The sequence below is a fragment of the Tursiops truncatus genome, chromosome 1 (assembly GCF_011762595.2).
Source record: "Tursiops truncatus isolate mTurTru1 chromosome 1, mTurTru1.mat.Y, whole genome shotgun sequence".
In the NCBI taxonomy this organism is placed as follows: Eukaryota; Metazoa; Chordata; class Mammalia; order Artiodactyla; family Delphinidae; genus Tursiops; species Tursiops truncatus.
In genome coordinates this window covers 66,965,735-66,993,656 of record NC_047034.1, presented here as the reverse complement: position 1 = coordinate 66,993,656, position 27,922 = coordinate 66,965,735, and the positions used below count along the sequence as shown (strand labels likewise).

At 47.9% G+C, this 27,922-nt stretch overlaps 1 protein-coding gene and 1 long non-coding RNA gene across 5 annotated transcripts in view; one reads left to right on the top strand and one right to left on the bottom strand.

Annotated features, from left to right (window-relative positions):
* The window catches only part of OLFML2B (olfactomedin like 2B), a 41,361-nt gene extending 26,865 nt beyond the window's left edge, over positions 1–14,496 (bottom strand). For 2 of the 4 annotated variants that reach the window (XM_033855920.2, XM_033855928.2), the window contains exons 1-3: positions 14,022–14,493; positions 11,279–11,542; positions 9,187–9,294 (exon numbers count right to left, since the gene is read on the bottom strand). In XM_033855920.2, coding sequence (XP_033711811.1) covers positions 9,187–9,294; positions 11,279–11,542; positions 14,022–14,195 — 546 coding nt within the window. In that variant the 5' untranslated portion in view covers positions 14,196–14,493. Of the gene's footprint in view, positions 1–9,186; positions 9,295–11,278; positions 11,543–14,021 lie in introns of all 4 variants that reach the window. The other 2 variants (XM_033855931.2, XM_019932108.3) reach the window with 2 other exon arrangements.
* A 187-nt stretch (positions 14,497–14,683) lies between these two features.
* Positions 14,684–24,303, top strand: LOC109549835 (uncharacterized). The gene is made up of 3 exons (XR_002176195.3): positions 14,684–14,962; positions 19,359–19,532; positions 23,360–24,303. It is a non-coding gene; the product is annotated as an uncharacterized lncRNA (long non-coding RNA).
* Positions 24,304–27,922: the final 3,619 nt, after the last annotated feature.

Here is a 27,922-nt window from a genome sequence, read left to right as displayed (position 1 = left end):
AGTTCAGCCCTGGGCACTGAGGGTAAGCCAGGCCAGCAAGGATCCTGTTCTGATGAAGACCACCCTCCATGAGGGGAAGTAAACAATAAATAAACAAGAAAACATCAACTAGTGAAAAGTGCAATGAAGGAAAGCAAGTCAGAGGGATGGGACAGATGCAGATGCTAGCTCATCGGCAAGATCGACGACACTTGTCTAAGGTGGAGACTGAGGCATGTCCACAACTACTGCCCAGCCGTGGCCCTAGGACCCCTCTCTGGGTGGACCCAATGGTTTGGCCTAAGTAGCCTAAAACAAGATCCCACCCAATTCCTGAACACCTCAAAAGAGTCAGCACTGGTCCTTGCACTCGCTGTGAGGCAAAGGGGCAACCCCACAGGTTTAGCCCCTGCCCTCCAGAGTTTGGTTTTCCTAGGTCCCTGGAAGGCTCCCCTCTCATCGATTTAGAAATGCCAGTACCCTTTCTGGTTTTAGTGAGGAGCTATTATTCTGAGTTTCCACAGAGGAGGGTTTGAGACAGGCCTGGCCCTGAGACCCCGGAGAAGCAATATTCTTTATTCCCCTCATGGGAACAGCAAAGCCCGCCAGCCACCTGAATAAACACCAGGCTGGTGGTGGCATCACCCCATCGGCCTGCTGGGCCAAGCCAGCCGATGTCCCCCAGGGCGGCAGAGCAGCAACCACCTCTTCCCCAGGCGTGCTGGCCTTGCAGGGCTCCCCACTCCTCCCTGGGGCTCTGCATTCCTCACACCAAGGGCCTTTTATGGGGTACATCTCAGGAGGCACCGGGGATGGTGCCCACACAAGACACTCTCGATCCTGCCCTGGGAGAAGGGTGAACTCCATGACCTCATGCCTCTGGCTCTTCCCCTCTGGGACAGCTGCAACTGTGACATTTACAGTGTGTGCAACTTGGCTTGTGCATGGCACTGGCAACGTGCTGGAGGAAGTGGGAGGGGTGCCTGTCGGCCAGGGGTGAGCACACCACGTGGTCCCTGCCCAGGATCCTGGTGCTATGAGGAGGGAAAGCAGGAGGGAAGAAGCACAGGTAGATAGAGGGCTGGCACAGTTGGCAGGATACGGCCAGTCAGGGCCATTAAAGATCTGGGAACTGTGTCACGGTCCTTGGGGTGGACAGAGCTCAGGAACTGAGAGGTATTCACAGAACAAGCGCCACGTGCTGGGGGCATGTAGTAGGGCATTGGAGGGTACCTACTGAGAGCAAGCCCGCATTGCCAGTTGGGCACAGGTGTCCTGTGCTGACCACAGTCAGATGCACAGGTGCCAGAGGGGAGGCAGTGTGCAAACTCGGCAAGTCCCTGGGAGAAGGGGAACTGGATGTAGGTGGAACTGAGGGTACAGCTGGCAGTCAGCACTGGGCAGCACAGTTGGTCAGAGGACAGCTTCAACGAGCCATATGGAGGGACAACACAAGCAGATGTGCAGACTGGTGCAATGGGCATGTGCAGAAAGGCTGTTCCACGGGCACAGACTGTGTCCTGACCTTGTCCAGCTATTGGACAAGTGTGCGCATGCCTGGGTGAGACCACGGCACAGCTTAAGCCAAAACTGTTGGGACCCGAGGGAAAGACAACCAGAGCGCAAAGCTCTATCAGCTCTCTGTGGTCTTGTCTTCCCAACCAGAACCAGGAACGAGGTGTGGTGGCCAAAGTGCTGGCTCTGGAGACCAGGTATGAAACCTACACCACAGTCACTACCTGGTTTTACGTAACTACGTAAGGCAAGTGATGGGAACACTCCAGGCCCCATCAGTTCGAGGAGGAAGGAATAATGATACCTACCTCACCAGGCTTGGTTTGGAGAACGAATGAAGAGCTGTATGTGGCACAGCACACAAAACAGGGCTTGACACGCGTCGCCGAAGGTGGAGTGGGACGGACTCGTGGGATCTCAGTAGCAGATACACAGGTGGAAAAGGGGAGGGGAGCTAAGGTTTGGCGTGGCTGGGACAGGGAAGAAGGCAAGGACCCAGAGCTGGTGTGTGGTAAAGAGACTCCTGTAGAAGGAGACTAAGCAAGATTGCAGCTGAGCCAAACCATGGCCCCAAGTCATGCAGCAGGCATGCGCCCCCACTAGTAGATGGCTGGATGCGCACAAGGCTCAGAGGCAGACGGCAAGCCTGAGGACAGAGGGAGCACGGTTCCTTGTGGGAGTGAAGTGAGATAGTGTGCGAGTAATCGGACCTGGTGGGAGGGCTCGGAGTTCCCATAGTTCGCCCTGCCCTTCCCCCCTCAGAACCCTCCATGACACAACTAGGACCAGGTGGCCTGGGACAGACACCCTAGGCGACAGCTGTCTCCAGCCCCTATAAGACAGCTGGATGGGGAGAGCAGCTAGAAACAGCTGGCGCCGCAGCTGACAGGACAGGCAGGACACAGCACAAACCCTGACCACAGGGCAGGCCCACCTGGCTGCAGGGGGCGGCCAGCTGACGTGTTCAGTCACTCCCCCAACCTAACAGCTGTTGAGCATCTAGTCCACATCCACGTTGGGCTAAACTTTGGCAAACAAAGATGACTTAGACCCAGGCTGTCCTCAGGAAGTCCAGAGCCTGGAAGATAGTCAAAAAAGTAAAGAGCAAGAAGCCCCCAGGCCTCTGATGATGAACCCCACAGTACAACCACACGCTCCCTCACATCCCGGCAGCTGCAAGCTATTCCCAGGCCAGCGGACGGAGGGCTGAGGCTCACACCTTACATCCCTTTAGCCAAGAAGAAAAGCTTTCACGCCACAGTGACAGATTAGATTTGAAGTATATGTAAAACCCAGGAGAGGTTATATATTGACCTGAACCCATACTAAGATGTAAACCGAATTAAATAACGTTAGAGCTGAAATGTATCTTAGAAATATTATCTCCAACCCTTTCCCTTTTCACAGATGAGGACATTATGGTCAGACAGGGGGAGCGACACTCCTCTCCAAGGCTGCACTTGAGTAAGGAGGAGAGTGAAACGATTGACAGCAAACCCTTCTGTGAGTGCAGATTTGATCAGGAGAGAGAGTAAGCACTTTGGGTGTCTTGATGTGAGTGGAGGGAGGGCAGAGAGGAGAGGCGTGGAAAGAGACAGGTCCCCTAACCCATGGCCAGGCCTGCACAGACAAAAATTACATTTTCCTATTAGCTGGTAAAAAGATATATCCCCCAGAGTCAGGAATGATCCTTTGATCTTGCCTTCCAGACCAGAAACACAAAGGCCACCAAATCCTTACGTCTGGGGCAGAAGCCCTCAGTAGTGCTTGTGCCAGCACATTCTGGGGAGAGGGCCAGTTCTGGGTCTGGTAAATCCATTGTAGACTTTAAATCCCACTTGGACGCAACAGTATCAGAAGAAAAAGCTTCAGATGACACACAAGGTTCCACGATGCCATCTGTACTCATGGATGGGGTTTGCAAACTCCGGCGGGTAGGTGTGAGAGAAAAGGAGTCACACACACACTTGGGCAACAGAAATCACACTTTGGGAAGCTTGTAGGCATGCATCTATTTTAAGAGCCTGGGATATGCACCCACGTGTATACAAAGGCACATGTGTATACAGTCACATCCAAGTAATTATAAATGTTGCCAGTTGTACTGCAGCTAAGTGGAGGTAGGGCATTTCTTCACAAAGATTTGCAATTTTTATGGGCATGACTTAATTCAACTAAAGCCTTGATGCTAGAATAAATTATTTTAACGACCTGGCCCTCTGTCTGTCTTTTTCTTTACTTGGATAATAAATCTACTCCTGGAAGCAGTACGTGGTACTAGGCCTGTACCTCTGCCTCTTGTCCTGCTGTCATCAGAATCCAGTTTTTGGCCTGGGCAGCCTACAAGTCTTTGTGTCTCTGGGTGCATTCAGCGCTCAGAGCAAAAGTCTTCTGAGCTGAATCTGTGCCAACGACAGGTCTACATGTAATGAATAGGGTCTGCCTTTGCCTTTGGAAGCTACAGATTTTCCTTCTAGACTTCTAGTTCCTATCTCTCCTGGCACCTATATTCTGTGCCTACACCCACCCCAGCTCCAATACATACCGGTCCTTCCTGCATCCCTTTTCCTTTCCCAGCCACTTTCAGAAGAGTGTCAGCCTGGATCTACCACATAGAAGGTTCTTGGACCACTGACTACCTTGGATGTTACTTCTACTTGGACAAGTTCTACAGGAATGCCCGTGCAGTTTCAGGACTCCACTAGGGGAACAGGAAAGCGGTTTGGGGGGTTAAGTTTGTGGCACACAGTGAAAGGGTCCCGCTAAGATACGTGCTCCAAATTGATAAAAATTAGAAAGTCTGCCAATACCAAGTTTCGGTAAGAATGTGTGCGGCGCGTTCACACCCTGCTGGAGGCAACATGAACTCGTACTACCACGTGGGAGAACAGCCTGGCAATACAGTCGCCCCTTGGTCTCTGCAGGCGATGAGTTCCAGGACTCCCCACAGATACCAGAACCCACTCAAGTCCTCTATATAGAATGGTGTAGGATTTGCATAAAACCTGAAGACACCCTCCTGTATACTTTAAATCATCTCTAGATGACCTATGATACCTAATACAATGGAAATGTTATGGAAATAGTTGCTGGTGTATAGCAAATTCAAGTTGTGCTTTTTGGTGCTTTCTGGAACTTGGGGGGGAATATTTTCGATCCCCCCAAAATTTCTGTGGTTGAACCAAATTGTAGGCATGCATCTATTTCAAGAGCCTGGGACATACACCCACACATATACAAAGGCACACGTGTACACAGTCACATCCAAGTAATTATAAACGTTGAATTCCATGTGAACTCAAATTGGTTGAATCCACAGATGAGAAAACATGTGGCTGTGCAAGGTCGGCTGTATCCCCTAAAGTTGCCGATAAGCATAACTAACAGCCCAGTAGTTCCATTCCTACTTACACATCACAGAGAAATGTATGCACGTACAGGATGTGCCTATAGAGGGATGCCCCTGGGGCTACTATGAATTACAAAACTAAAAATAACCCCCATATCCACCATCAGTGGAACAGATCAATAAATTGTGGTATAATCTCACACTAGAATACTACACAGGAATAAAAATGAATGAACTACAAGCCAAAAAATGACATAGGTGAGTATTAAAAACATTAAGTTGAGTGGAAGAAGCCCAACGTGCACACACAGACACACACTTCTGTAGGAGTCTACATATTTAAAGTTCAAAACCAGACAAAACTGTTGTATTTAGGGATGCATCCTTAGGTGATGAAACTGCAAAGAAAAGCAAGAAGATGATTAACATAAAGCCAGGATAGAGGTTCCCTTCGGGGGGGATGTGAGTGGGAGAAGACATGTGGGGGGCTTTTGGGGTGTTTCTTGAGCTGGGTGCTGGTTACATGGGTATTTGCTTTATGATAACTTGCTAAGCTGTACAGTCATTGTTTATGCACTTTTCTATACATGTGTTATTTTTCACAATTTAAAACAGAAGCTCAACCAAAATCACTCCACCAACAAGAGCTTCCAGAGCTGATTTTACCAAGGGGTGAGATTCTCAACAGTTCAGATTCCATTTCTCTCTCCTTTCTTCCTCTTTCATCTACAAATGGAGTTTCCATTCTTACATCCTCCTACATAGCTGAGGTGAATGTATACACATGTGCGTGCCTACTTCTTCTGCCAAGTACTGATCTTACTCTGGGCAAGATGTCCCTCCAATTTGACCCTTTTGTCTGGTCTGACCTCCAAAGAGCTCTCTTTGGGATTCAAGAATATTCAAAGACCAGGAGCAGAGTTTCACTCCCATTCCTCCTGCAGAGCCAGGCTGGAGAAGGAGTGTTTTTTCCATTTACCCAACATTCTGCCTTTTCACTGCATGCAGACTGCAGACAGAGTCAGCCAGCGAGAGCCAGGAGACGAGTGGCTGGACTTGAAGCTGAGAGACATTGCTCTGGTCTGTGGGCCCAGGGCCCAGACCCATCTGTATCTGTTGTCACACCAAAGCACCCTGTCATCTTGGGGTGCCTGTGTGGGGAAACTTTCACTGGATGGGACCTTCTCTAAATTAACTTTAATCCTATTAACAGGATTTATGGGGTATGGCCATGGTTCTGCCTAGAAATTCCCTTGGAAGAGCTATTGCTGTAAGTTCTGGTTAGGAAAAACTGATGCTCCCAGGGCGGCCAGCAATGATTTGAAGAAACTTATGAGGTTGATTAGAAAGGGCTCTGAGGAACCAGGAACCAGAAGGCCTGAGCTCCAGCCTATACTTCGCTAGCACTCGGACTGAAGGAAAGTCATCTCATTTCCTTGGGTCTCAAATCCTGTCCAGCTCACAGGAAGTAATAAGCGAAATGTATATGGGATGCTTTAAAACCACAAATGCTATACAAATATAAGGGATGATGGTGATGATTATTATAAAGGTCCAGTTTTTGCTACTAATCATTCCACAGTTTTGAAAAAGAGGTAGCTCTCATCGATATAACTAAGGTTGGTTTGGGCAAAAACCCAGTGACTGTATGACTGCACAGAAGATACATCCTGCTGGGTAGTGGCACTGCACCAAATTCATCCACACTCCTTCCCTTTGCCAGCAGGGAGGGCTCAGCTGCTAGACGAGGCTGGAAACATTATAGGCCTTGAACAAAGCTCAGCCCACTGGCCTTCTCAGAGGCCGAGTGCCTGACCTTGGCCTCGTGAACACTGTGTTCTACCCCCAGAGCTATGCTTCCCAGGCTGTGTTCTCCAGACAGAATGAAAAACATGTGGCTGCCAAGGTCAGGTAAAGGCAGAAGGGGTGGCTGTCACCCCTGTTCCTGTAGAAAATCAATCTTTTTTTTTTTAAAGGGGCATTGCACATTTGGATGGTTCTAGGGGCCAAGAGAAAGACAGGCACTTTCCAACTTTGAAGGTCCAATGGGATCTTGGTTTAATTCCTTTTGAACCCATCTGAAAGGATCAGAAGGTGGTTTTAAATAGCAGAAAGAATCCCAAGCCCACGTGAAGTCCATTGGTAGTAGGATGGTGTTGACCATTCCGAATCCCATCATTCCAGCTGTCAACGTCAGGAAAGGAGAGACCCGAGATGCCAAGTGGCCTGATTCTCTTAGGGAGCCCCTCCAGGAAGACTGGGGTGATAAGAGTGGACTGCCATGATCCCGTTGGCCACCTTGATCTGCCTACAAGCTTGGGCTCCAATGTCCTGACCCCGCTCATTAGACCTCGTAACTGACATGACTGTGGACCTACCAACCCTCCCAGAGCAAATGGCCATGTTCAGAAAACACTTCATCCCAGCACCGGGGGAGCTAAGGCTAAGGGTGGGTTGAGAAGGATCTGGTGTTCACTTTCTGGGAACATTTTTAGGAGTGTAGGGAGTGTGCTGAAATCAATCCTTGAAACCACAGCGTTTCATCAGCCTTGTCCCAGTTCTCTTGGCATGGCAACAGAGGGACAGTTGCCCGCACTCACTCCTTGGTCATAACCTGAGTGCTTTGTTTTATTTAGCATTTCAAAGTGTTTCCAAAATGAGTAGCTCAACTTTTATCTCCTCAGCAATCGTACAAAGTAGGTAGGGGACCTTTCCCACTTCACAGATGGAGAAAGTGAGATATGGCTGCTTGCAAACAAAGAGTAATTCACTCTGTCTTGACTCCTAGTACAGCGAGTTCCCTTTCTGCCACACTAAAGATCCTTACTTTTTTCTCATCCTACCTACGAATCACCCATCAGGGAACCTCAGCTCCTCCATGAGAGACCCACAAAAGCCCACTTTTTCAGGAGGAATATATTAATATGTTTATTAAATTTACCTCTTTTTTTTTTTTTTTTTGGCGGTACGCAGGCCTCTCACTGTTGTGGCCTCTCCCCTTGCAGAGCACAGGCTCCAGATGCGCAGGCTCAGTGGCCATGGCTCAGGGGCCCAGCCGCTCCGCGGCATGTGGGATCTTCCCGGACCGGGGCACAAACCCGTGTCCCCTGCATCGGCAGGCAGACTCTCAACCACTGCGCCACCAGGGAAGTCCTAAATTTACCTCTTATATTAACATTCTAACATAGAGAACAAACGTATGGACACCAAGGGGGAAGGGGAGCGGGTGGGATGAACTGGGAGACGGGGATTGACATATATACACTTTTGATACTATGTATGATGTAGGTAACTAATGAGAACCTACTGTATGGCACAGGGAACTCTACTCAGTGCTCTGTGGTGACCTAAATGGGAAGGAAGTCCAAAAAAGAGGGGATGTATGTATACGTATAGCTGATTCACTTTGCTGTACAGTAGGAACTAACACAACATTGTAAGGCAACTATACTCCAATAAAAAATGTTTAAAAAAATTCTAAAAATTAAATAGTTTTCTACTTGAAGCAGCAGCTCTTTGAGTCACTGTTTCAAGTATCCATTCCAGAGCTGGATGCCAGTCGAAGAAACATCCATAAGCTTCTTACCAATCAGGCTGAATGATGATCATTCTTTTTCTGATAACTAAATGACTTCTTATTTCTATGTGAAAGCATTACAGCAACAGAACAATGTCAACATGATTGTTTATAATGACTTTTATCTCCCATCATCGTATCACACACCAGCTGAAAACCATAGCTCCAGCTATGCATCTCTCTAGAACTCAGTCATACAAATGAGGTACCTCTGTCTATGAAAATTAAATGACTAGTCTATTCTTCCTGTGGCTGAATGTTTTGCAAGAAGGAATATTATTTATTAGTAATCATTTTTATGTCTTCTTTCTCTAGAATGGATTTGAGATGGAGTACCCCCCCAACACACACACACAGAGGCATGTACCAAAACAATTTTTTAAAAGAGAAATTAACAAACATATACCCAGAAGAGACATGACTCCATCTTAAAACTGGAAGTAAGATGCTTACGGCACCTTTACATTTTATTTGACTCTGAGTTCCCTGGAAGTCAAGGGGAAAATAGATATACATTGGTTATATGGTTCTTATCTATGAAAAAGGAAGGTATTTACATTTATATTTCACTATTTCTCTTTGTCACCAACAATTTGGCATGATTTTGCATGAGTGTTTTATGTTTTGTGTATATTTTTTTCTTTCCAAAGAATAATGGGTTAAACACAGCCAGGGTACATGCTTTCTGAAGAAAAGTGTATGGTAAGTTTGATGCACTTTGGGGCCTGATCAAGAGAAAGATATGGAAACCCAGACTCTTCCTTACCTCCTCTAGTTTGTCCACTCTCCCCACCAGTTTGGTGGTAACCGAATGCAGTTTCAGGAGATCCAGGCCGTAGAAAGCTCCTTCCAGCATGTCTATGATGGTGGAGAGCTATGAAACAAAGGCAGGCGTTAGTCCAAGGCTGGGGCAGACAGGTCCAGAGGGAGACGTTTCCTTTTAGATCTCCATGTTGGAGGCTGGACAGGGAAGCCACTAGCCAGAAGTTGAGAGGTGGCCCTCAGAAACCAGCACTTGTGTGGGTGGGCACATAAGCAGACCCAATGGTGTAGGTGTACTCTGTCTATTGGAATACACGGGTAAGAAAATGGGAGAATCCTGCAAGAACAAGTCAACTGAGGTCTGGACAGCTTCGCCGAACTGTTTATACTTCTTTTACTAAGTCCATCAGTGGCATGCATGTCTGTCTTTCATACTAGACTGTGAGCTCCTTGGAAGTAGTGCTATGTCATCTTCATCTTTGATTACCCATGATACCTAGTACAGTACTTGGCCCACAACAAGTGATCTGAAACACTCACGTGCATTGTCTGCTGAAGTCCCTGGAAGACACCAACAAGCTTTTCCTTAGCACTAAAAGCAAAACTGCCCCTGGGGTAAAAGAGACCCAGTGGCCCATCTTTGAGGCGGCAAGTTGTCAAAGGGTACCCAGCTCTCTCAGTTTTTTCAACACTGTCCTTCCTGCCAGTACAGAGCCACTGGGAGGAAGGTGGCTGAGGCGCTGGTGACATCCAGGGCATGCAGAGTGCAGGTTAAGGAAGCAGATGAGAGATGCTTAAACTGAGCCTCCCTGCCAAGGACCATCCCTGAAGAGTTTGTTGGACACTATTATGCAACCTCTGCTCCTCCAATAACAGCTTTTCTATGAGATGAAGAATTCAGCGTATGAAATGCTCATGTTTAGAAGATCTCCTTCCTCCCCCTCAGAGGAAGATAGCTGAATCCTGGGTAAAGGCCAAGGGAGGGTAGCTGATTAATATGTACTGTGATGATTTTCTGATTCCTAAAATTTTGCGTACTGTTGTTTCAGAATCCCCCAAGAATCCAGTCCTATAACTGGGTAACTGTGCCTTTGGTTCAGAGATTGTTTCACGGCAGAGCTGTAGTTCTGAGTGATGTGGTTGAATCCTGGGACACTCATCTTATTGGTAAACCCTACTCTGCTTAAAGGAATATCAATGATGACCAGTTACCGAGTGTGTACCAGCTGCCGGCACAGCGGTAGCACTTTACGTGGTCATTCATTAATGGAAATAGTGTCTACTGAGCCTCAACTATATGTCAGGTATTGTGCCAAGTACTCAATAGCTGTCATCTCATCGATTCTCAAAACAACCCCCAAAGGTAGATGTTATTCTTCCTACTTTTTAACTCAAGGAGACTGAGGTCAGATCAGGTGAGTAACTTGAGTAGCATCACACAGCAAGCAGTAGCAGAGCACGGATTTGAACCCAAGTCTGACTCCAAGCCAAGCTCGTCCCACGACCCCACGCTGCAGATGAAGAGGGGAGGACAGGATGAGATGAAGCCCTCAGCTGACCCACTGGGCCGCCCCAGGTAGGGCCTGAGCTTCCCCATCCTGTGGACCAGAATTACAGGACTGAAGTTTGATGACTGGACCTAGAGCAGGCCCCAGGCCTCTTCTTCTCTGGGTCACCCAGCCCTTGCAATGAGGACTAAAGGCTCACTTCTCTCTGTGTGTCTGGTGTGTCTTTGGGGTGCCTCCTGTGCTGACAGCAAATCGTGGCAGTAACTCTCCTGGAGAAGAATGCTGAGCTCTTTCGGCCGGCTGGGTCTGGCAGCTGCTCCCAGGCCCAGCCTCCTTGGCTCTGTGAGAGAGGCGGGCACGCTTTGCTCTAGGCATCTCCCTCAGACGTTAGAGTGGCAAACGACCAGTTGGTCAGATCATCAGCTTTGGGTCCACACGCAACACTCTCAGGCCAGGGTCTGACCTCCTTTAAAGGCTAAAACAGGGCCCACTTACTCAAAGGCCTACAGTCCCCAGCAACAGCCTTGCCAGACGCATGGGTCCCTAAGGCACCCTCTCACCCAGGCATCAACCCACCCCAGGTCCTACCTTCAAGTCCCGGCTGTCTGCCTCCCGAAGCTTCTGGAGCCTGAAGTCTCCCTCACAGGGATTGAGGGCGGATGGCGGTGCAACACAGGCACACTTGCAGGATGAGCCTGAGGTGATGGTTTCCACAGTGTAGAAGTCTTCCTTCCTGGAGGTCCCCTCGTTGACCCTTCGGCAGGCGTCTCGGCCCAGGGGTCGCACTACACACTTGCACTGACAGTCCGAGCCCTCAGACACGGCCTTAACTTTGTCATAGTCTCCGAGCAACTAGACAAAGAGAGAGAGAACAGGTTGAGGGTGTGCAAACACAGGCATCACTTAGGGTCCTGAAGAAGGCTCTCCGTTCACTTTGTCAGGTGTCCTGCTAGCCAGAGACCTCAGACAGCTCTGATGTGGAGTTGAAAAGGTCATCGCAACACAATTTGCTGACTCTAGCATTTCCTGGGAGGCACTCAGAGTTCAGCTCTCTTTGTTTACCTTGGAAAGCTGTGCATTTCTCAGGGGGCCTTAGCCTTTCATCATTTAAAGGAAAAAAACAAATGAGCCCTGTCATCCTTCCGGTAGTCCTTGCCTTAGCTAGAATCCAGATTTAGATTGAAAAAGGAAAGGAGAAGGGATTGATAGAGGGATTGGAAAACTGACATTCCAATTTCAAGACTACTGGCTTCTGTCCTCCTTCATTCATTCACCATTTATTGAGTGCCACCTTGGGACTGAGCTAGGTGCTGTGAGAGGTAAAGCAATGGGCCAGACAGAGAGACTGCTCTCAAGGAGCTTACAGTGCAGGAGATATAGAAATAACAGTCACACCAATTAGGGAGTGTTAAGGCCCCCTGAATTGGGAGTGCAACGGGAGCTCAAACAGAGGGCCACAGAGAGTGTCTCTAGCCGGGCACCAGGGAAGACTTCTTGGAGGAAATGGCATCTGATCTGGTCTCAAAGGATGGGTTAGATTTGGAGAAAAGAAACTGGGAGGAGAGAGACAGATCCAAACGTCAGTAAGGTTTACTCAGCCCAAGGGTTCATACGGATCCTAGAATAGCTTCTGCACCCAAACCCCAAGACAAAGCCAGGACAGCGAACTGGCAGCACTTGCGGCTTCTACAGCGCTAAACATTTCCTTCTGAGTGCTTGCCCCCGCCGGCCTCCCCAGGCAGGAAAACACATAACAGCAGGCTTTCTGGAACCACGATCCTAGGCACTTGCTGGGGAAAAGGCTCCTCCCCAGCTCCTCTCCAAGACATCCTACATCCCTGAAGTTAGGGCTCCCTTTGTGGGCACAGAGAAGGGTTCCCTTCATTTGACTAATGACCCTGTCAGGCAAGCTTTGAGCTTGTTGGAGTGGATATGTTCCTGGGATGCTGTCGGAGGGGGGAAGAAGTCTCGTTATGTTTTTTTTACAAGGGTTGGGTTTCTGCTAACACTAATATTTGTTTTAGGACTGTTGTCAAATGCAGAATGGACCAGTGGAAGAAGGAGCTGTGTAGTTCAGGGTGACTTAATTGGCCAGTCTTTATGTGCTGAGAGTAAATCGTAGCTGTCTGCTCCCTGAGACTCTGCCTAGATTCCTACATATCCCTGCTCTGAGAGCTTGGGTGGATTCCTTCCTATCAGGAGGCTCCGGTTTCAGGAAGGCTTTTGTTGATGGTCCTCCAGAGCCCCAATGTGAAGGATTTATATGTCTTTTCGATTTGGGGGTCAGTGTGAGGTTATGGGTGAGTACAGGGCACGTATTAGCATAATTATTAAAGGAAGGGTGAGGAGACTAGTGCTTGATAAATGCCAAGTGTTTCTACAGAAAGGAGCCAAGGACCCCAGTCCCAAGGCTTAGTGGAGGTACGGCAGCACTATAGGAACCCTTTCTCAGCCATCCCTCATCCTTAGGATTATGACGACACCCACCACACAATCATCATGCAGGCTCTGGAAAGCATGAAATAAACACTCTAGAGAGAACTGTCTTTTACAGTCACGAGATCTGGGTTGGGACAACCGTGAGATTGTCAGAAGACCTGGCTCTACCCATCTCTAGGGCCCTTTACTCTTCTAAGCCTTATGGTCCTTAACTATAGAATGGGAATAAGGATTGTGCGGGGATCGAGTCAAATAAACCAAGTGAAAGTACTTCATAAAAGGATACGTTACAGATCCTGTCCCTATCAGCTGTCACTCCCTCCCCTCCCCACTAGCGTCTGCCGGACCTGACTGGATCTGCATTTCCATTTCACCTTCTCAATATGGGGGGGACTTACCATCAGTCCCTCTGTTTGGGGGTCATCTCATATTCCTCACACTTGTTGCTATTCTGTTCTCTCCCTGGGTGTCTCACTCCGAGCAATGAACTATCTCCCCATGGGTTACGCCATCTGCCTCCTGTCCAGCATGCCTGCCTGTTTTCACATTCCAATTCTGACAACCAGCCACACAGACAAGAGATGGCCACACTTTCTACACCCCTTCAACCAAAAGGTTTTGATTTTTTTTTTTCTTCTTCTCAGGGAGTTGTGTGGTGTCTTCCCTTCCTTCTCCTCTCCTTTCTCCTGATTCTGTAACTTTGAAAGACCCTATGATTTTGAGAGGAGGACCCATGTCCATTTGCTTAAGAAAATATTCTGATAAAGGAAAAGTGCCCTCCCCTTTGGTAATGGAGGGAGAAAGGCTGCTTCCGAACGCTTCAGCAAGGACCATCTTAAGGCTCTTGCCACTACCCAGGGCAAGAGGGGGGAGCATGGGACTCGCAGCCTACCTGAGATAAAACGTTCTCCTGGTTGTCCGCTTCGTTTTGCAGAGTCTCGTCCTCCGTGGGCGCCACCGTCTGCACATCTGGGGGCTCGGTCGTCCCAGTCGGGGAAGTGCTGTACCCCCAGCCCAGAGCCATAACCAGAGCGAAGCAGAGAGCTAGCCGCAAAGACTTGGCCATGAGGGACGCGACAAGAGGGAGCTCGGCCCCTTCGGAGAACGGCTGGGGTCCGGTGGGGTGGAGGGGGGGTGTCTCGGCAAGGACTAAGGCGAGAGGGTGTCTGGCTGGAGCCCGAGAGTGGCTGCTCACAGCGCCTTCCAAAGCTGGGTGCGGCTGAGCGGGGCGGGAAGATGCTCCCTAGAGACCCTGGTCATCTCCTTTCCAACGCGATCAGCCCCGACCGTGCGCCCCGGTAGAGAGTGGGGCGCAGGATAGGAGGAGGTGACGGGTAAGGTGGAGGTGGTAAGGCTCGCCGAGCGCGCCGTCCTCTGGAGAGGGCTCAGGTGGAAGGAAGGGGTCCTGGCAGAGGCGGGCGGGGCGGGGCGCGCGGGGGCGGGCGGCTGGGAGCCTGGGGGCGCAAGGGGACCCGGTGGGGGTGTGGGGCGGGCAGCTGCGAGGGCTGCTGGGCGACTGCGCCGCGAAGCGCTGGCGCGGAGGGAGGGCGGAGCCTCTATTGTGCCGGGCAGCGGGGATGCAGCAAGTTACGGCGCGGAGGAGGAGGACCGGGTAGCGTCCGGGGCTCCGGCGGAGGGGTTCCTGGCCGACCCCGCCCCCCCCTCGACCTCAGCTGCTGCGCACGCCCTCCGCGGGGGGGTGATGTCGCCCCTTTCCTTCATCTGACCGAAAATGATAAAGGGAGAGCAATCACCCCGAGCGGGATCCCTGAAATTTGGAGATCTCTTGTGCCCATTCTCGCGGAGAGGAGCGAGTTTCCTCTGGGATGGAAGGTAGGCAGCGAGAACTCTCTCCAAGCACGAGCAAGTATGGATGGATCCTCAGCATCCTCCTTTTATTGCATCTGGAGGAGAGATGGAACATTTACTGTTGGACGTTTCTTTTCCCTGACTTGACTTTGGGAAAGATATTTGGCAGCTTTGAACTTAGCGCCATCGGTAGTTTGCTTGCCTGCGGCAGTTTTAGAACCTGGCAATACCTCCAACCAGAGGATAGCTTTTTTTAACATCTTTATTGGATTATAATTGCTTTACAATGGTGTGTTAGTTTCTGCTTTGTAACAAAGTGAATCAGCTATACATATACATATATACCCATTACTCCTCTCTCTTGCGTCTCCCTCCCACCCTCCCTATCCCACCCCTCTAGGTGGTCACAAAGCTCCAAGCTGATCTTCCTGTGCTATGCAGCTGCGTCCCACTAGCTACCTATTTTACATTTGGTAGTGTATGTAAGTCCATGCCACTCTCTCACTTCGTCCCAGCTTACCCTTCCTCCTCCCTGTGTCCTCAAGTGCATTCTCTACGTCTGTGTCTTTATTCCTGTCCTGCTCCTAGGTTCTTCAGAACCTTTTTTTTCCCTAAAGATTCCATATATATGTGTTAGCATACAGTATTTGTTTTTTTCTTTCTGACTTACTTCACTGTGTATGACAGACTCTAGGTCCATCCACCTCACTACAAATAGCTCAATTTCGTTTCTTTTCATGGCTGAGTAACATTCCATTGTATGTATATGCCACATCTTCTTTATCCATTCATCTGTCAGTGGACAGTTAGGTTGCTTCCATGTCCTGGCTATTGTAAATAGAGCTGCAATGAACATTGTGGTACATGACTCTTTTTGAATTATGGTTTTCTCAGGGTATATGCCCAGTAGTGGGATTGCTGGGTCGTTTGGTAGTTCTATTTTTAGTTTTTAAAGGAACCTGCAGGGCTTCCTTGGTGGCGCAGTGGTTGAGAGTCCATCTGCCAATGCAGGGGACACGGGTTCATGCCCCGGTCCGGGAAGATCCCACGTGCCGCGGAGCGGCTGGGCCTGTGAGCCATGGCCGCTGAGCCTGCGCGTCTGGAGCCTGTGCTCCGCAACGGGAGAGGCCACAACAGTGAGAGGCCCGCGTACCACAAAAAAAAAAAAAAAAGGAACCTCCATATTGTTCTCCATAGTGGCTGTATCAATTTACATTCCCACCAACAGTGCAAGAGGGTTCCCTTTTCTTCACACCCTCTCCAGCATTTATTGTTTGTAGATTTTTTGATGATGGCCATTCTGACTGGTGTGAGATGATATCTCATTGTAGTTTTGATTTGCATTTCTCTAATGATTAATGATGTTGAGCATCCTTTCATGTGTTTGTTGGCAAACTGTATATCTTCTTTGGAAAATGTCTATTTAGGTCTTCTGCCCATTTTTGGATTGGGTTGTTTGTTTTATTGTTATTGAGCTGCATAAGCTGCTTGTAAATTTTGAGGATTAATCCTTTGTCAGTTGCTTCATTTGCAAATATTTTCTCCCATTCTGAGGGTTGTCTTTTGGTCTTGTTTATGGTTTCCTCTGCTGTGCAAAAGCTTTGAAGTTTCATTAGGTCCCACTTGTTTATTTTTGTTTTTATTTCCATTTTTCTAGGAGGTGGGTCAAAAAGGATCTTGCTGTGATTTATGTCATAGAGTGTTCTGCCTATGTTTTCCTCTAAGAGTTTGATAGTGTCTGGCCTTACAGTTAGGTCTTTAATCCATTTTGAGTTTATTTTTGTGTATGGTGTTAGGGAGTGTTCTAATCTCATTCTTTCATATGTAACTGTCCAGTTTTCCCAGTACCACTTATTGAAGAGTCTGTCTTTTCTCCATTGTATATTCTTGCCTCCTTTATAAAAAATAAGGTGACCATATGTGCGTGGGTTTATCTCTGGGCTTTCTATCCTGTTCCATTGATCTATATTTCTGTTTTTGTGCCAGTACCATACTGTCTTCATTACTGTAGCTTTGTAGTATAGTCTGAAGTCAGGGAGCCTGATTCCTCCAGCTCCGTTTTTCTTTCTCAAGGTTGCTTTGGTTACTCGGGGTCTTTTGTGTTTCCATACAAATTGTGAAATTTTTTCTAGTTCTGTGAAAAATGCCATTGGTAGTTTGATAGGGATTGCATTGAATCTGTAGATTGCTTTGGATAGTAGAGTCATTTTCACAATGTTGATTCTTCCAATCCAAGAACATGGTATATCTCTCCATCTGTTTGTGTCATCTTTAATTTCTTTCATCAGTGTCTTATAGTTTTCTGCATACAGGTCTTTTAACGCCTTATGTAGGTTTATTCCTAGGTATTTTTTCTTTTTGTTGCAGTGGTAAATGGGAGTGTTTCCTTAATTTCACTTTCAGATTTTTCATCATTACTGAATAGGAATGCAAGAGATTTCTGTGCATTTATTTTGTCTCCTGCTACTTTACCAAATTCATTGATTAGCTCTAGTAGTTTTCTGGTAGCATCTTTAGGATTCTCTATGTATAGTATCATGTCATCTGCAAACAGTGACAGCTTTACGTCTTCATTTCCGATTTGGATTCCTTTTATTTCTTTTTCTTCCCTGATTGCTGTGGCTAAAACTTCCAAAACTATGTTGAGTAAGAGTGGTGAGAGTGGACAACCTTGTCTTGTTTCCTGATCTCAGAGGAAATGGTTTCAGTTTTTCACCATTGAGAATGATGTTGGCTGTGGGTTTGTCATATATGGCCTTTATTATGTGGAGGTAAGTTCCCTCTATGCCTACTTTCTGGAGGGTTTTTATCATAAATGGGTGTTGAATTTTTTCAAAAGCTTTTTCTGCATCTATTGAAATGATCATATGGTTTTTCTCCTTCAATTTGTTAATATGGTTTATCACATTGATTGATTTGTGTATATTGAAGAATCCTTGCATTCCTGGGATAAACCCCACTTGATCATGGTGTGTGATCCGTTTAATGTGCTGTTGGATTCTGTTTACTAGTATTTTGTTGAGGATTTTTACATCTATGTTCATCAGTGATATTGGCCTGTCGTTTTCTTCCTTTGTGACATCGTTGTCTGATTTTGGTGTCATGGTGATGGTGGCCTCGTAGAATGAGTTTGGAAGTGTTTGAGAAGGAGAGGTGTTAGCTCTTCTCTAAATGTTTGAAAGAATTCTCCTGTGAAGCCATCTGGTCCTGGGCTTTTGTTTGTTGGAAGATTTTTAATCACAGTCTCAATTTCAGTGCTTGTGATTGGTCTCTTTATATTTTCTATTTCTTCCTGGTTCAGTCTTGAAATGTTGTGCTTTTCTAAGAATTTTTCCATTCTTCCAGGTTGTCCATTTTATTGGCATATAGTGGCAGGTGGATTCTTAACCACTGTACCACCAGGGAAGTCCCCCACTTTCTTCACCTTTTTTTTTTTAAATTATTTTATTTATTTATTTTGGCTGCATTGGGTCTTCATTGCTGCGTGCGGGCTTTCTCTAGTTGCAGCGAGCGTTGGCTACTCTTCGTTGCGGTGCACAGGCTTCTCATTGTGGTGGCCTCCCTTTGTTGCGGAGCATGGGCTCTAGGCACGTGGGCTTCAGTAGTTGTGGCATGCAGGCTCAGTAGTTGTGGCGCACAGGCTTAGCTGCTCTGTGGCATGTGGGATCCTCCTAGACCAGGGCTCGAACCCATGTCCCCTGCATTGGCAGGCGGATTCTTAACCACTGTGCCACCAGGGAAGTCCCTTCTTCACCTTTTATTTCCTTTTTATTCACCTGTTTCTCAGACCACGTGACCTTCTAGACCTTCTATTATTCTGCTTATTTTTTCTCTAGAAAGGCTCCAGTTTGAGTAGCTGTTAGAGCATATTGAAACTATTTCTTCCCTTTTTCTGGGCACTGTTGTTTTATTAATACAGCCAAAGATTGCCTTTGTTTTTCTTGCAGTTACATCACACCAATGATTCACATTGATTTATTTTTTAAATGTAGTTTTTTCCTCTTCTTTTTTCTTTTACATGAATTTTATACTTGTTTTCTCCATCTTGTGCTCTCCAGCGATGTTGTTGTTTTTGTTTTAACCCAAATTCCAGGCTTTACATTTTTTTCCCATTGAATATTATGATGGTTTTGGTCCATCTTTTCATTCTGTTGAAATCTTGCTGTTTTTGCTTTTGTCCCAGTTTGGGATCATTTCCAAATTCAATAAGCCTAGTTTCTGTCTTAATGCAAATCAGTAATTTTAAAAAGTCATATTCATTCATATTCTAGAGCCCTACCCATAATACGAAAAATCTTTCTTTATTGATATTAACTTTTTTGCTGATTGCTCCGGCAGTCAGAGGCATCGGTGCTTAGGCCACGTGTTTTCATCATGTCTAAAAGCATTTTCCGACAGACTTCTGTCACCTACCTTTTAGAAATCTGGATATACTGTGGCATTCCTCCCACCTGCCAGTCTGATAACTTGATCTGAAGATCCTGAGATGAGCTCGGTTTGGCTTTAGAGCATCCAAGTTGACGTAAGCTCCGTGCAGTCTTTGCTGAGTGCCTACAGATCTCACTTCACCTGATCCTCAGCGTATTCATGCAAAGTAAGTACTGCTCTCCCTGTTTGCAGAGGAAGTCATTGAGGCACCAAGACAATGAGCTGTATGATGACCACTCTGTACTGAGTGCTCACTGTGTGCACGCGTCATTTGATGTTCAAAAAAAAAAAAACCCCTGAGCTAGGTCGTATCATCCCCTTTTACAAATGAGGAAGCAGCCTCAAAGAGGGGCATACTTACTGTGGAAATGTTCAAAGAACAGGGTCCCAGAAAGCCCTGAGCATGCCACTTCAGCAACCTGAGACCCAGGACCTTTATAGGTTTTGGCCAGCTGGCAGGTTGCCGGGCTCTGGGGATTCCTCAGCTGCTGTATCCACCAGGCCTCCCCAGCCAAGTTTCCTTCTGGCAAGAGCATCTGTTTTCCAGTTTACCTGGGAGCCTCCGGACTTTGCTCTGAAATGCCCGTCTGTTGAAAACCAAGGCTTCATTTGCCAGGTGGGGCTGGGGTGGCTAGAAATGACCTGCCACCTTAGTGTGTAATTTAGAAAAGGCACCTGTCCCACAGCCTCAGAATCAAAGAGCAGGGCAGAATCCCACGAGCACCATCATTCTGCCGTCTCCCTTCCCCAGCTCACTGCAGGGTGGGAGCCCTGCCAGGGAACTGTCATAAAATGCTGGAAAGGGATGATGGAAAGCCTGGCCGAGAATGAAGTCTTTTTTCCCCTGTTCACTCTGCTTTGCTGCTTTCTCAGCTTCTTATTTTGCCTTTGATCTTCTAGGTTTTCTCCCTTTTTAAAATTCAGTGTAACTCATTTATTGAATGTATATTATGGGCCGGGTGCTCTATGGCCTGCTGAGCACAAAAGATGAAGAAGACAAAACCTCTGCCTTTATGAGCTCATGTTATAAAGATTACATGTAATCCTGGGGAGGCATACAAAAGGCTTTTTTTTCCCTCTGAAGGTATTTTAGTAAAAACAAAGTTGTTCGTAACTGCAAAGAGGTAGGCGGTGAGAAGCCATTAAAAGATTTGGGCTAGGAGAATGGCCATAGTCAGATCTTCAGATTACATGAATCACTCATGTGGTGAAGAGTAGAAAGCAGAGAGAAAGGCAATACAACAACTATACTTCTCTTGTTTGCAGACCACCTGGCCTCCTGGGTTGTCTCTGCCCAAGCCAGAGTCCTGTGCTGGATGGGTCATTGCTCTGACTCAGAGGGAAGCTCCCCTGTCCTCTATGACTTGTGCTGGCCCAAGGAGGGATAGGTAGGCAGAGGCCCTTTGCCTTCGCAAGGAATTTTCCATGGCTCCTACATGGCAGAACTCCGAGAGATACAATTCCCATCATAGCTTACGTGAGTGGAGCCCCCTAAAATTCTGCAGGCACAACCGGCAACCACCCAACACTGTCCTGGGGCAGGCCAGGAACACTGCATACAGCCTGTGGCTTCTACACACCATGATCTCTCTCTCTCTCTTCCCTACCCCTCTCTCTTCCTTCACTGCCTCTCCGTCTCTCCTGGTTCCAGGAGACCTCCATGCTTCAAAGCAGAGAGCAGCACACTGGCACAGATTACGTGCTATCCTGTGGTGTGCTTTTTCAGGGCATTCACATGCCTTCCCTGCCTTTTCATAGATGTCTGATGTCCCTTTAATAAGTTCTGCCTTCAGTGATGAGTCTTTACACATGAATACTTCTGGTAGAGGCAATGCATTGCCTTAAATCTATACCAGGGAATAAATAACTGATAACAGATTTTGCTAGGGAAGCAGCCGTGGGAAAACACTGCAAAGTCAAAAGGACGCATTATGGGACAATGCCAGAGAGGAGGATGTGGAGAAAGGAAAGGCCTGGTCCGTGCTTTACCACCTAGCCTAGAAATGAGGTGTAAGGACTCATTCTTGATTATTAAAGATGCACAGAAGCTGGTTCAGTAAAGACTGGGAGACAGCACTCCAGGCAGAAGCCTAGAGATGGTAAAGCTGTGGTGAGTTACTGGGAAATGCAAGCAAAGCTGGAGCACGGGGGTTACAACAGACAGAAGAGAAGGGGACGTAGCATGGAGGTCCAGAGGTGAGAATGGTGGGCAGATCACCCCAGGCCTGTGTACTGTGCTGGGAGTTTGGATTTTGAGCCAAAGGCTGTGGGAGGGAGACCCCAAAATTGCTGTAAGCAAGGGAGTGAAATAATAAAACTGGAGTTCTGGTAGATGGTCCTGGCAGTAGAATGGGTTGGAGGGTCAGACTAAAGTAGGGAGACCTGTTTGGAGGCTGTTGTTGAAATCCAGGTATGAGATGGGAAGGCTCTGATGAAGGTAGTGGCATAGAGAGAAAGGGGTGGCTAGGAGATTCAGAAAGAGGTAGAAATAAGAGGACTCGGTGACTCTCTAGATATGGGGGACAGAGTAGGGTGAAAGTATTAAGAACTCTTGGGTGTAAGTAATAAAGCAATTTTATACAGATTAATCAAAGAAAAGGGGTGAGGAAGGGGACTTTATTATAAGGATATAGGATTGTCTCACAGAACCCAAGGGCTCCAGTGTCACTGGGGTCATTAAGGACCTCTCCACACAAAAGACATAAGGTGTCCAGGTCACAGTTACATGAAGAGAGTGTGAGGCTTTCTCCTTCTCAGGCCCAATTCCAAATGCCCTGGGAAGGGACTCTGATGCAACATGCATCAGGTGCCCCGTCCTGAACTGATCACCTAAGGTGTGTGTGCAGGGGGTCAGGTCACTGTGTAGAAGTGGGAAGAAGGGCAGGTCCCAGGGAGGGACTAATAGACCAGGCAAATAGACAGGTACCCACTGTATTCTAGCCCATGGCTGGCTGGCTCTCTGTCTCCCCTCTGCTTCCAAGATGCACTTACTTAACATAAATTAATCATCTTAGAGAAAAGAAAAATGTATCCCCAGAGGAGACAAGCCAAAGTAGTATCTAGGAATGACAACTCTTCTATGTGTCCACATCTCCAGGTGATACCTTTTCCAGCATGGCTTGAATCTAGTCCAGATGTGACTTCTCACCATCCTACAGCCCCCAGATTCAATGATAAATTTAAGCTGGTATATGTGTGCACAGTAGCTCTCAGCTCAGTGTAGACATTTCACTTGGTAGATTAGCCACTGAAAATGGTAATCCGTACAGTTGCTTTTGAGGATACTCCCTTCTGTTCACTGGGGTGCATGAACATCATTTAATTTTTTTTTTTTTTTTTTTTTGCGGTACGCGGGCCTCTCACTGCTGCGGCCTCTTCCGTTGCGGAGCACAGGCTCTGGACGCGCAGGCCCAGCGGCCATGGCTCACGGACCCAGCCGCTCCGCGGCATGTGGGATCCTCCCGGACCGGGGCACGAACCCGTGTCCCCTGCATCGGCAGGTGGACTCTCAACCACTGCACCACCAGGGAAGCCCGAACGTCATTTAATTTTAGCCATGTCAGGCAGCCTGGAGCCGTGCAGGAGCCTGGGCTTCAGGTCAGACAGACGGTCTGTGGAATCCAGGATTTACCACACTTACTGTGGACTTTGGGAAAGTCACTTCACCTCTGTGAGCCTCGGTCTCCTCATTCTAACCTGGGAGTCACGTAAGCATCCTCTACTGCTTACTATGCACTCACCACGTGTTCCTTGTTTGACCCGGGCAGGAATGAACTCCAGCCCCAATTCTAAGGCTAAAAATCATGGGGACTATCAAGGTCACAGAAGGTTTACTGAAAGGGTAAGTCTTAGATCTGGCATCGAGAGGAAAGCCAGACACTGACACAAAGGTGAAGGTTTGCTTGTAAGCAGGAGAGATGATTCTAGTCTGAGATTTGTCGGGGCTTTAGAACCACAGACCTGGGCTCAAATCTTTTTTTTTTTTTTGTACAGAATGTTCACAGCAGCTTTATTTACAATAGCTGAAGACTGAAAATGACTCATATTTCATCAACAAGAAACTTCCTGGTGGCGCAGTGGTTAAGAATCTGCCTGCCAATGCAGGGGACAGGGGTTTGAGCCCTGGTCCGGGAAGATCCCACATGCCCCGGAGCAACTAAGCCCGTGCACCACAACTACTGAGCCTGTGCTCTAGAGCCCAAGAGCCGCAACTACTGAACCTGCGTGCCACAACTACTGAAGCCTGCGCACCTAGAGCCTGTGCTCTGCACCAAGAAGCCTGCGCACCACAACAAAGAGTAGCCCTTACTCGCCACAGCTAGAGAAAGCCCACGTGCGGCAATGAAGACTCAGTGCAGCCAAAAATAAATAAATTAATTTAAAAAAATAAAGGATATGGGTTTAAAAAAAGAAAAGAAAAGAAAATGGATAGACACACTGTGGTACATCCATACAGCGTAATACCACTCTGCTGAGTAGTATACAAATTCTATGAAACATGCCACCCATCCAGGTACCAACATGGATAAACCTCAAAAACTTTATGCTGAGCTAAAGAAACCAAACACAGCAAACAGTACATGCTGTCGGGTTCCACTCATATAAAGTTCTAAAACAGACCAAAGTAACGTGGTAGAAATCAGAACAGTGGTTGCCCCTGAGGGTGGAAGGTATTGACTAGGAAGGGGCATGAGGGAACTTTCTGAGATGTTGGAAATATTCTGCTGGGCTCAAATCTTAATCCTGCCACCTATCTGGCGGGTGATCTCGGGCAAGTTTTTGTCTTCTGAGCCTTAGTTTTCTAACACTGCTAGATCGTTGTGGAGATTACAGATGTAAAAATAGGTCTGACTCATAGCTTGCCACATTCACAAAGATTTGTTGAATGTCGAATGAATGATAAAATAATAACCATTTATTAAAAGGGGATATTATTACTCCTGTCTCTGACCCACTATGTGAACTTAGAACTCTCTCTGTGCCTCAGTTTACTTCTCTGAAAAAGTAAACTATCGTTTTGGATTCTTTGTTCCTTCCATTTGGTGATTATGACTTACGTAAACAAATTTTTCCCTTTTCTGGGTTTGCTTCATTCCAGGGACTAAACTTTAACAAGGTAACTTTCTGAAGTCTGAGCAATTCCTGAGGTGTTTGGAGCCAGCTGCCAGCCCCTTGCTTTTGTTGGCAGGGCAGCCCAGGCATATCTGGCAGCTGTAGCTGCCCAGGGAGATGCTACCTCCAACGGGGAAATAGGGATGGGGGTAGAGGTGGGTAGGGCAGGGGGCTTGTCTGGGGGGACATACAGCATCACCCAGAGCAAGGTGGTGAGCAAAGCAAGACTGTCACAAGCATCCCTGGCCTGACACTGAGTTCTGAGTGAAAACCAAGGGACACCTCACTCCGACCGGAGGAAACCCAGCTATGCGCTCTGAAAGCCAACACTCCCACGTAAGGAGAGAGGCACCTAAGATAGCAGCATCACGACTGAGTCAGGGTGGTACCACCCCAGAGCTCCAACTCCTGCCGACATTCTTTCTCCCCCTGCCTCTAAAACACTGCTCTCTTTTGAAAACCCAATCCAAGTTCGTTCCAGTTAATCTTGGGATCTTCCCTCCTGCCCGCCTCATTCTCAACCTTCCTTCATCTCGTTCATACCACTCTGTTTTCCTCTTACTCCTCCTTCCTCCCTTCTTGCAAGGAAAAACCCATTCAGAGCTCTGTTATCGGAAAGTGATAAGAGTGGTTCCTGAACAACCACTGAAGTTTTCCATTCCTTCACAGAAGATTTTCAGTGTCTGAGCTTCACTGCTTTTAGACCTAGAATTATATGTCCAGTAACACACTACCTTTGTGTAACTCCAGGGGAACCATAAAGTGTAAATGGTGTCCTCTGGGGTGAAAGACAGTTTGAGCACCTAATATGGCCAGGTGCAAGCATCTCATCTCATTACCACAATATCCTGCAGTGGAGGTGTTATTACCCGCAGGCTGCAGGTGAGGAAATTGAAGCAGAGAGATTGATTAAACGTGCCAGAGGACAAAAATACACAGCTTATAAGTGGTAAGCTAGCTTTGATCTCAGGTCTGTCTGATTCCAGGCTCATGCTGTTCATCACAGCCCATCCTGCAACATTTAACACTTTTTTTTTTTTTTTTTGCGGTACGCGGGCCTCTCACTGTTGTGGCCTCTCCCGTTGCGGAGCACAGGCTCGGGACGCGCAGGCTCAGCGGCCATGGCCCACGGGCGCAGCCGCTCCGTGGCATGTGGGATCCTCCTGGACCGGGGCATGAACCCGCGTCCCCTGCATCGGCAGGTGGACTCTCAACCACTGCGCCACCGGGGAAGCCCAACATTTAACTTTTAAAACCCAAATTCATCTCCTCACCCACGTGTCATCTCCCCTTCTAGAATTCCATACTTAAGGTTCTCCAACCTCTTAGGGGCAAAGTGGCGCATCTGTGTAAGAACAACTGACTGCAGAAGCAGTGGGCAGTGAGATGTCCCATCTGGGAGACCTGGCTTCTAGTCCCAATGCTGCCACTCCAGCTGTGTGTGTGAACTTGGGAAGTCATGGGCTTTAGTTTGGTCTATTTTCCAAGAGAATTGGTTGGACGGAGCAATTTCCAAGGTGGTCCCGTTCAGCCCTAACATTCTGAATTCTTTGGTCCAAGCAGCTTGATTTATGGTACTTCTTTACTGTATTCTGAACGGTTGGCTTGAATGTAGCTACCCACAGAAAAATAGTTGTTTTGTATGTTTCTGTAAGGCCATCAGTCACGCTAGAAAGTGTTGAATATTTGAGTTGTGAGAAGGGTAGACATCCCATGTTTTTCATGACACATTCCACAACGTGTGTGCATTCTGGGTTTCCTCAAATTGTAGCACGGTGATTGCATAGTCATGGCGTGCAGTCTGTATCTGAAGACAGGTGGGAGAGGAGGGAGGAACATCAGGGCTGCCCCAGGGTGTGCTGCTGGGAATTTGGCTGGTCTGGTCAGAAGTGGTGGGTCACTCCCTGTGGAGCATGTGTCCTGGCCTGGGCAGCAGGAGAAACAGTCTGGTTCCAGATCGGCTCACTCTGGGATGGGGACAAGCTAAGCGGTGATAGTGATAGCAATCGTGGGCAAAGCCCATTAACAATTCCCAGGAAATAAAAGTAGAATCCGAGTAATAAGATAAAGTCTACCTTTTTTTATCCTTTTCCTTTGTGCTTAGTCTAGTTTCACTTGCTCATAGGGTACCACGTACAGAGGCCTTGCACCCGGCACTTCAGACCAGAGTTCCTAGTGGGAAATGGCTGCACCCTGCACTTCAGCTCGGGGACCCTGTGCACAACACCTCAGTTCAAGATGGTGATGGCAGGCTGTGTGCAGAGATGCTGTGCCTGACGCCGCGATCTGGAGCTACGAGCAGCGCGGCTGTGCCTGACTGGCGAGAACTCCACCCCTCTCCCCTCCCTACTGATGAGAACCCTACAAAGCAGCCCCGCCAAAGGCCTTCTGGGGAGAGTATGTACTCTAGAGCATGAGCTTGCCCCTCTCCATTCTTTGACCAAAGACTAAAGCTTTCCTTTCCTCCTGAACTGAACTCAATCTCATTCTATTGGCTTGAACGACACAAGGTAGGTACTTGACTGGTGACTTGACCTCTTCCGGTCGGCACTAGTTTCTCTGGGGGGTGCTAGTGGGCTGAGGGGCCCTGTGAGCCGCTGGTGAGAACAGGAAACACCCACTGCCTCTCCAGGAGGACCTCTCCTCCCCCTCTGCTTGTGAGGCGAAACTTGGGTGATTCTTTGTCGACCAAGGTTCCACGGGCTCTCCTCCTGGTATCAGCACAGAATACTAGCTGCCCCAGCAGTCTAGTGAGTACCCTGTGGGAATTCCTATTGCTTTTAGCTCTCACCCAGTGGGAAGGCTAAAAACTCCTTTTCGGCTGAAAGGGAGAAAGAGAAGACCCCTGCCTCAGGCAGCTGTGCTACTCCCTAAGGGACCAAGGTGGTCAGGAACTAACGTGGCTAAACTGCTCTGGCCCAGAGACAGTTCTGTGGGATATTCTGACAGGAGGGACTAACTCTCTCAAGCACACACCCTTATAAATTCAAGGGGGACCCCCAGTTATATCAGAGTCCACACCATTTGGACACTGCCTATTTAGGTCCCTTGAGGAGTCTATTTTTTTTTTTTTTCTTTTTTTTTTTTTTTTTTGCAGTACGAGGGCCTCTCATTGTTGTGGCCTCTCCATTGCGGAGCACAGGCTCCGGATGCGCAGGCTCTGCGGCCATGGCTCACGGGCCCAGCCGCTCCGCGGCATGTGGGATCTTCCCGGACCGGGGCACGAACCTGTGTCCCCTGCATCGGCAGGCGGACTCTCAACCACTGCGCCACCAGGGAAGCCCCGAGGAGTCTATTAACAGTCCAAATTTCCCAAACCAGAAATGCAGATCACTCCAACTGCCTCCTCGGTAGCTGGGAAAAGTCATAGTAAGGGGTTGAGGGAAAATCCAGAGGGGTTCCTGAATCTGATTAGGGAAGCTTTCAGACCCATGACCCCACATG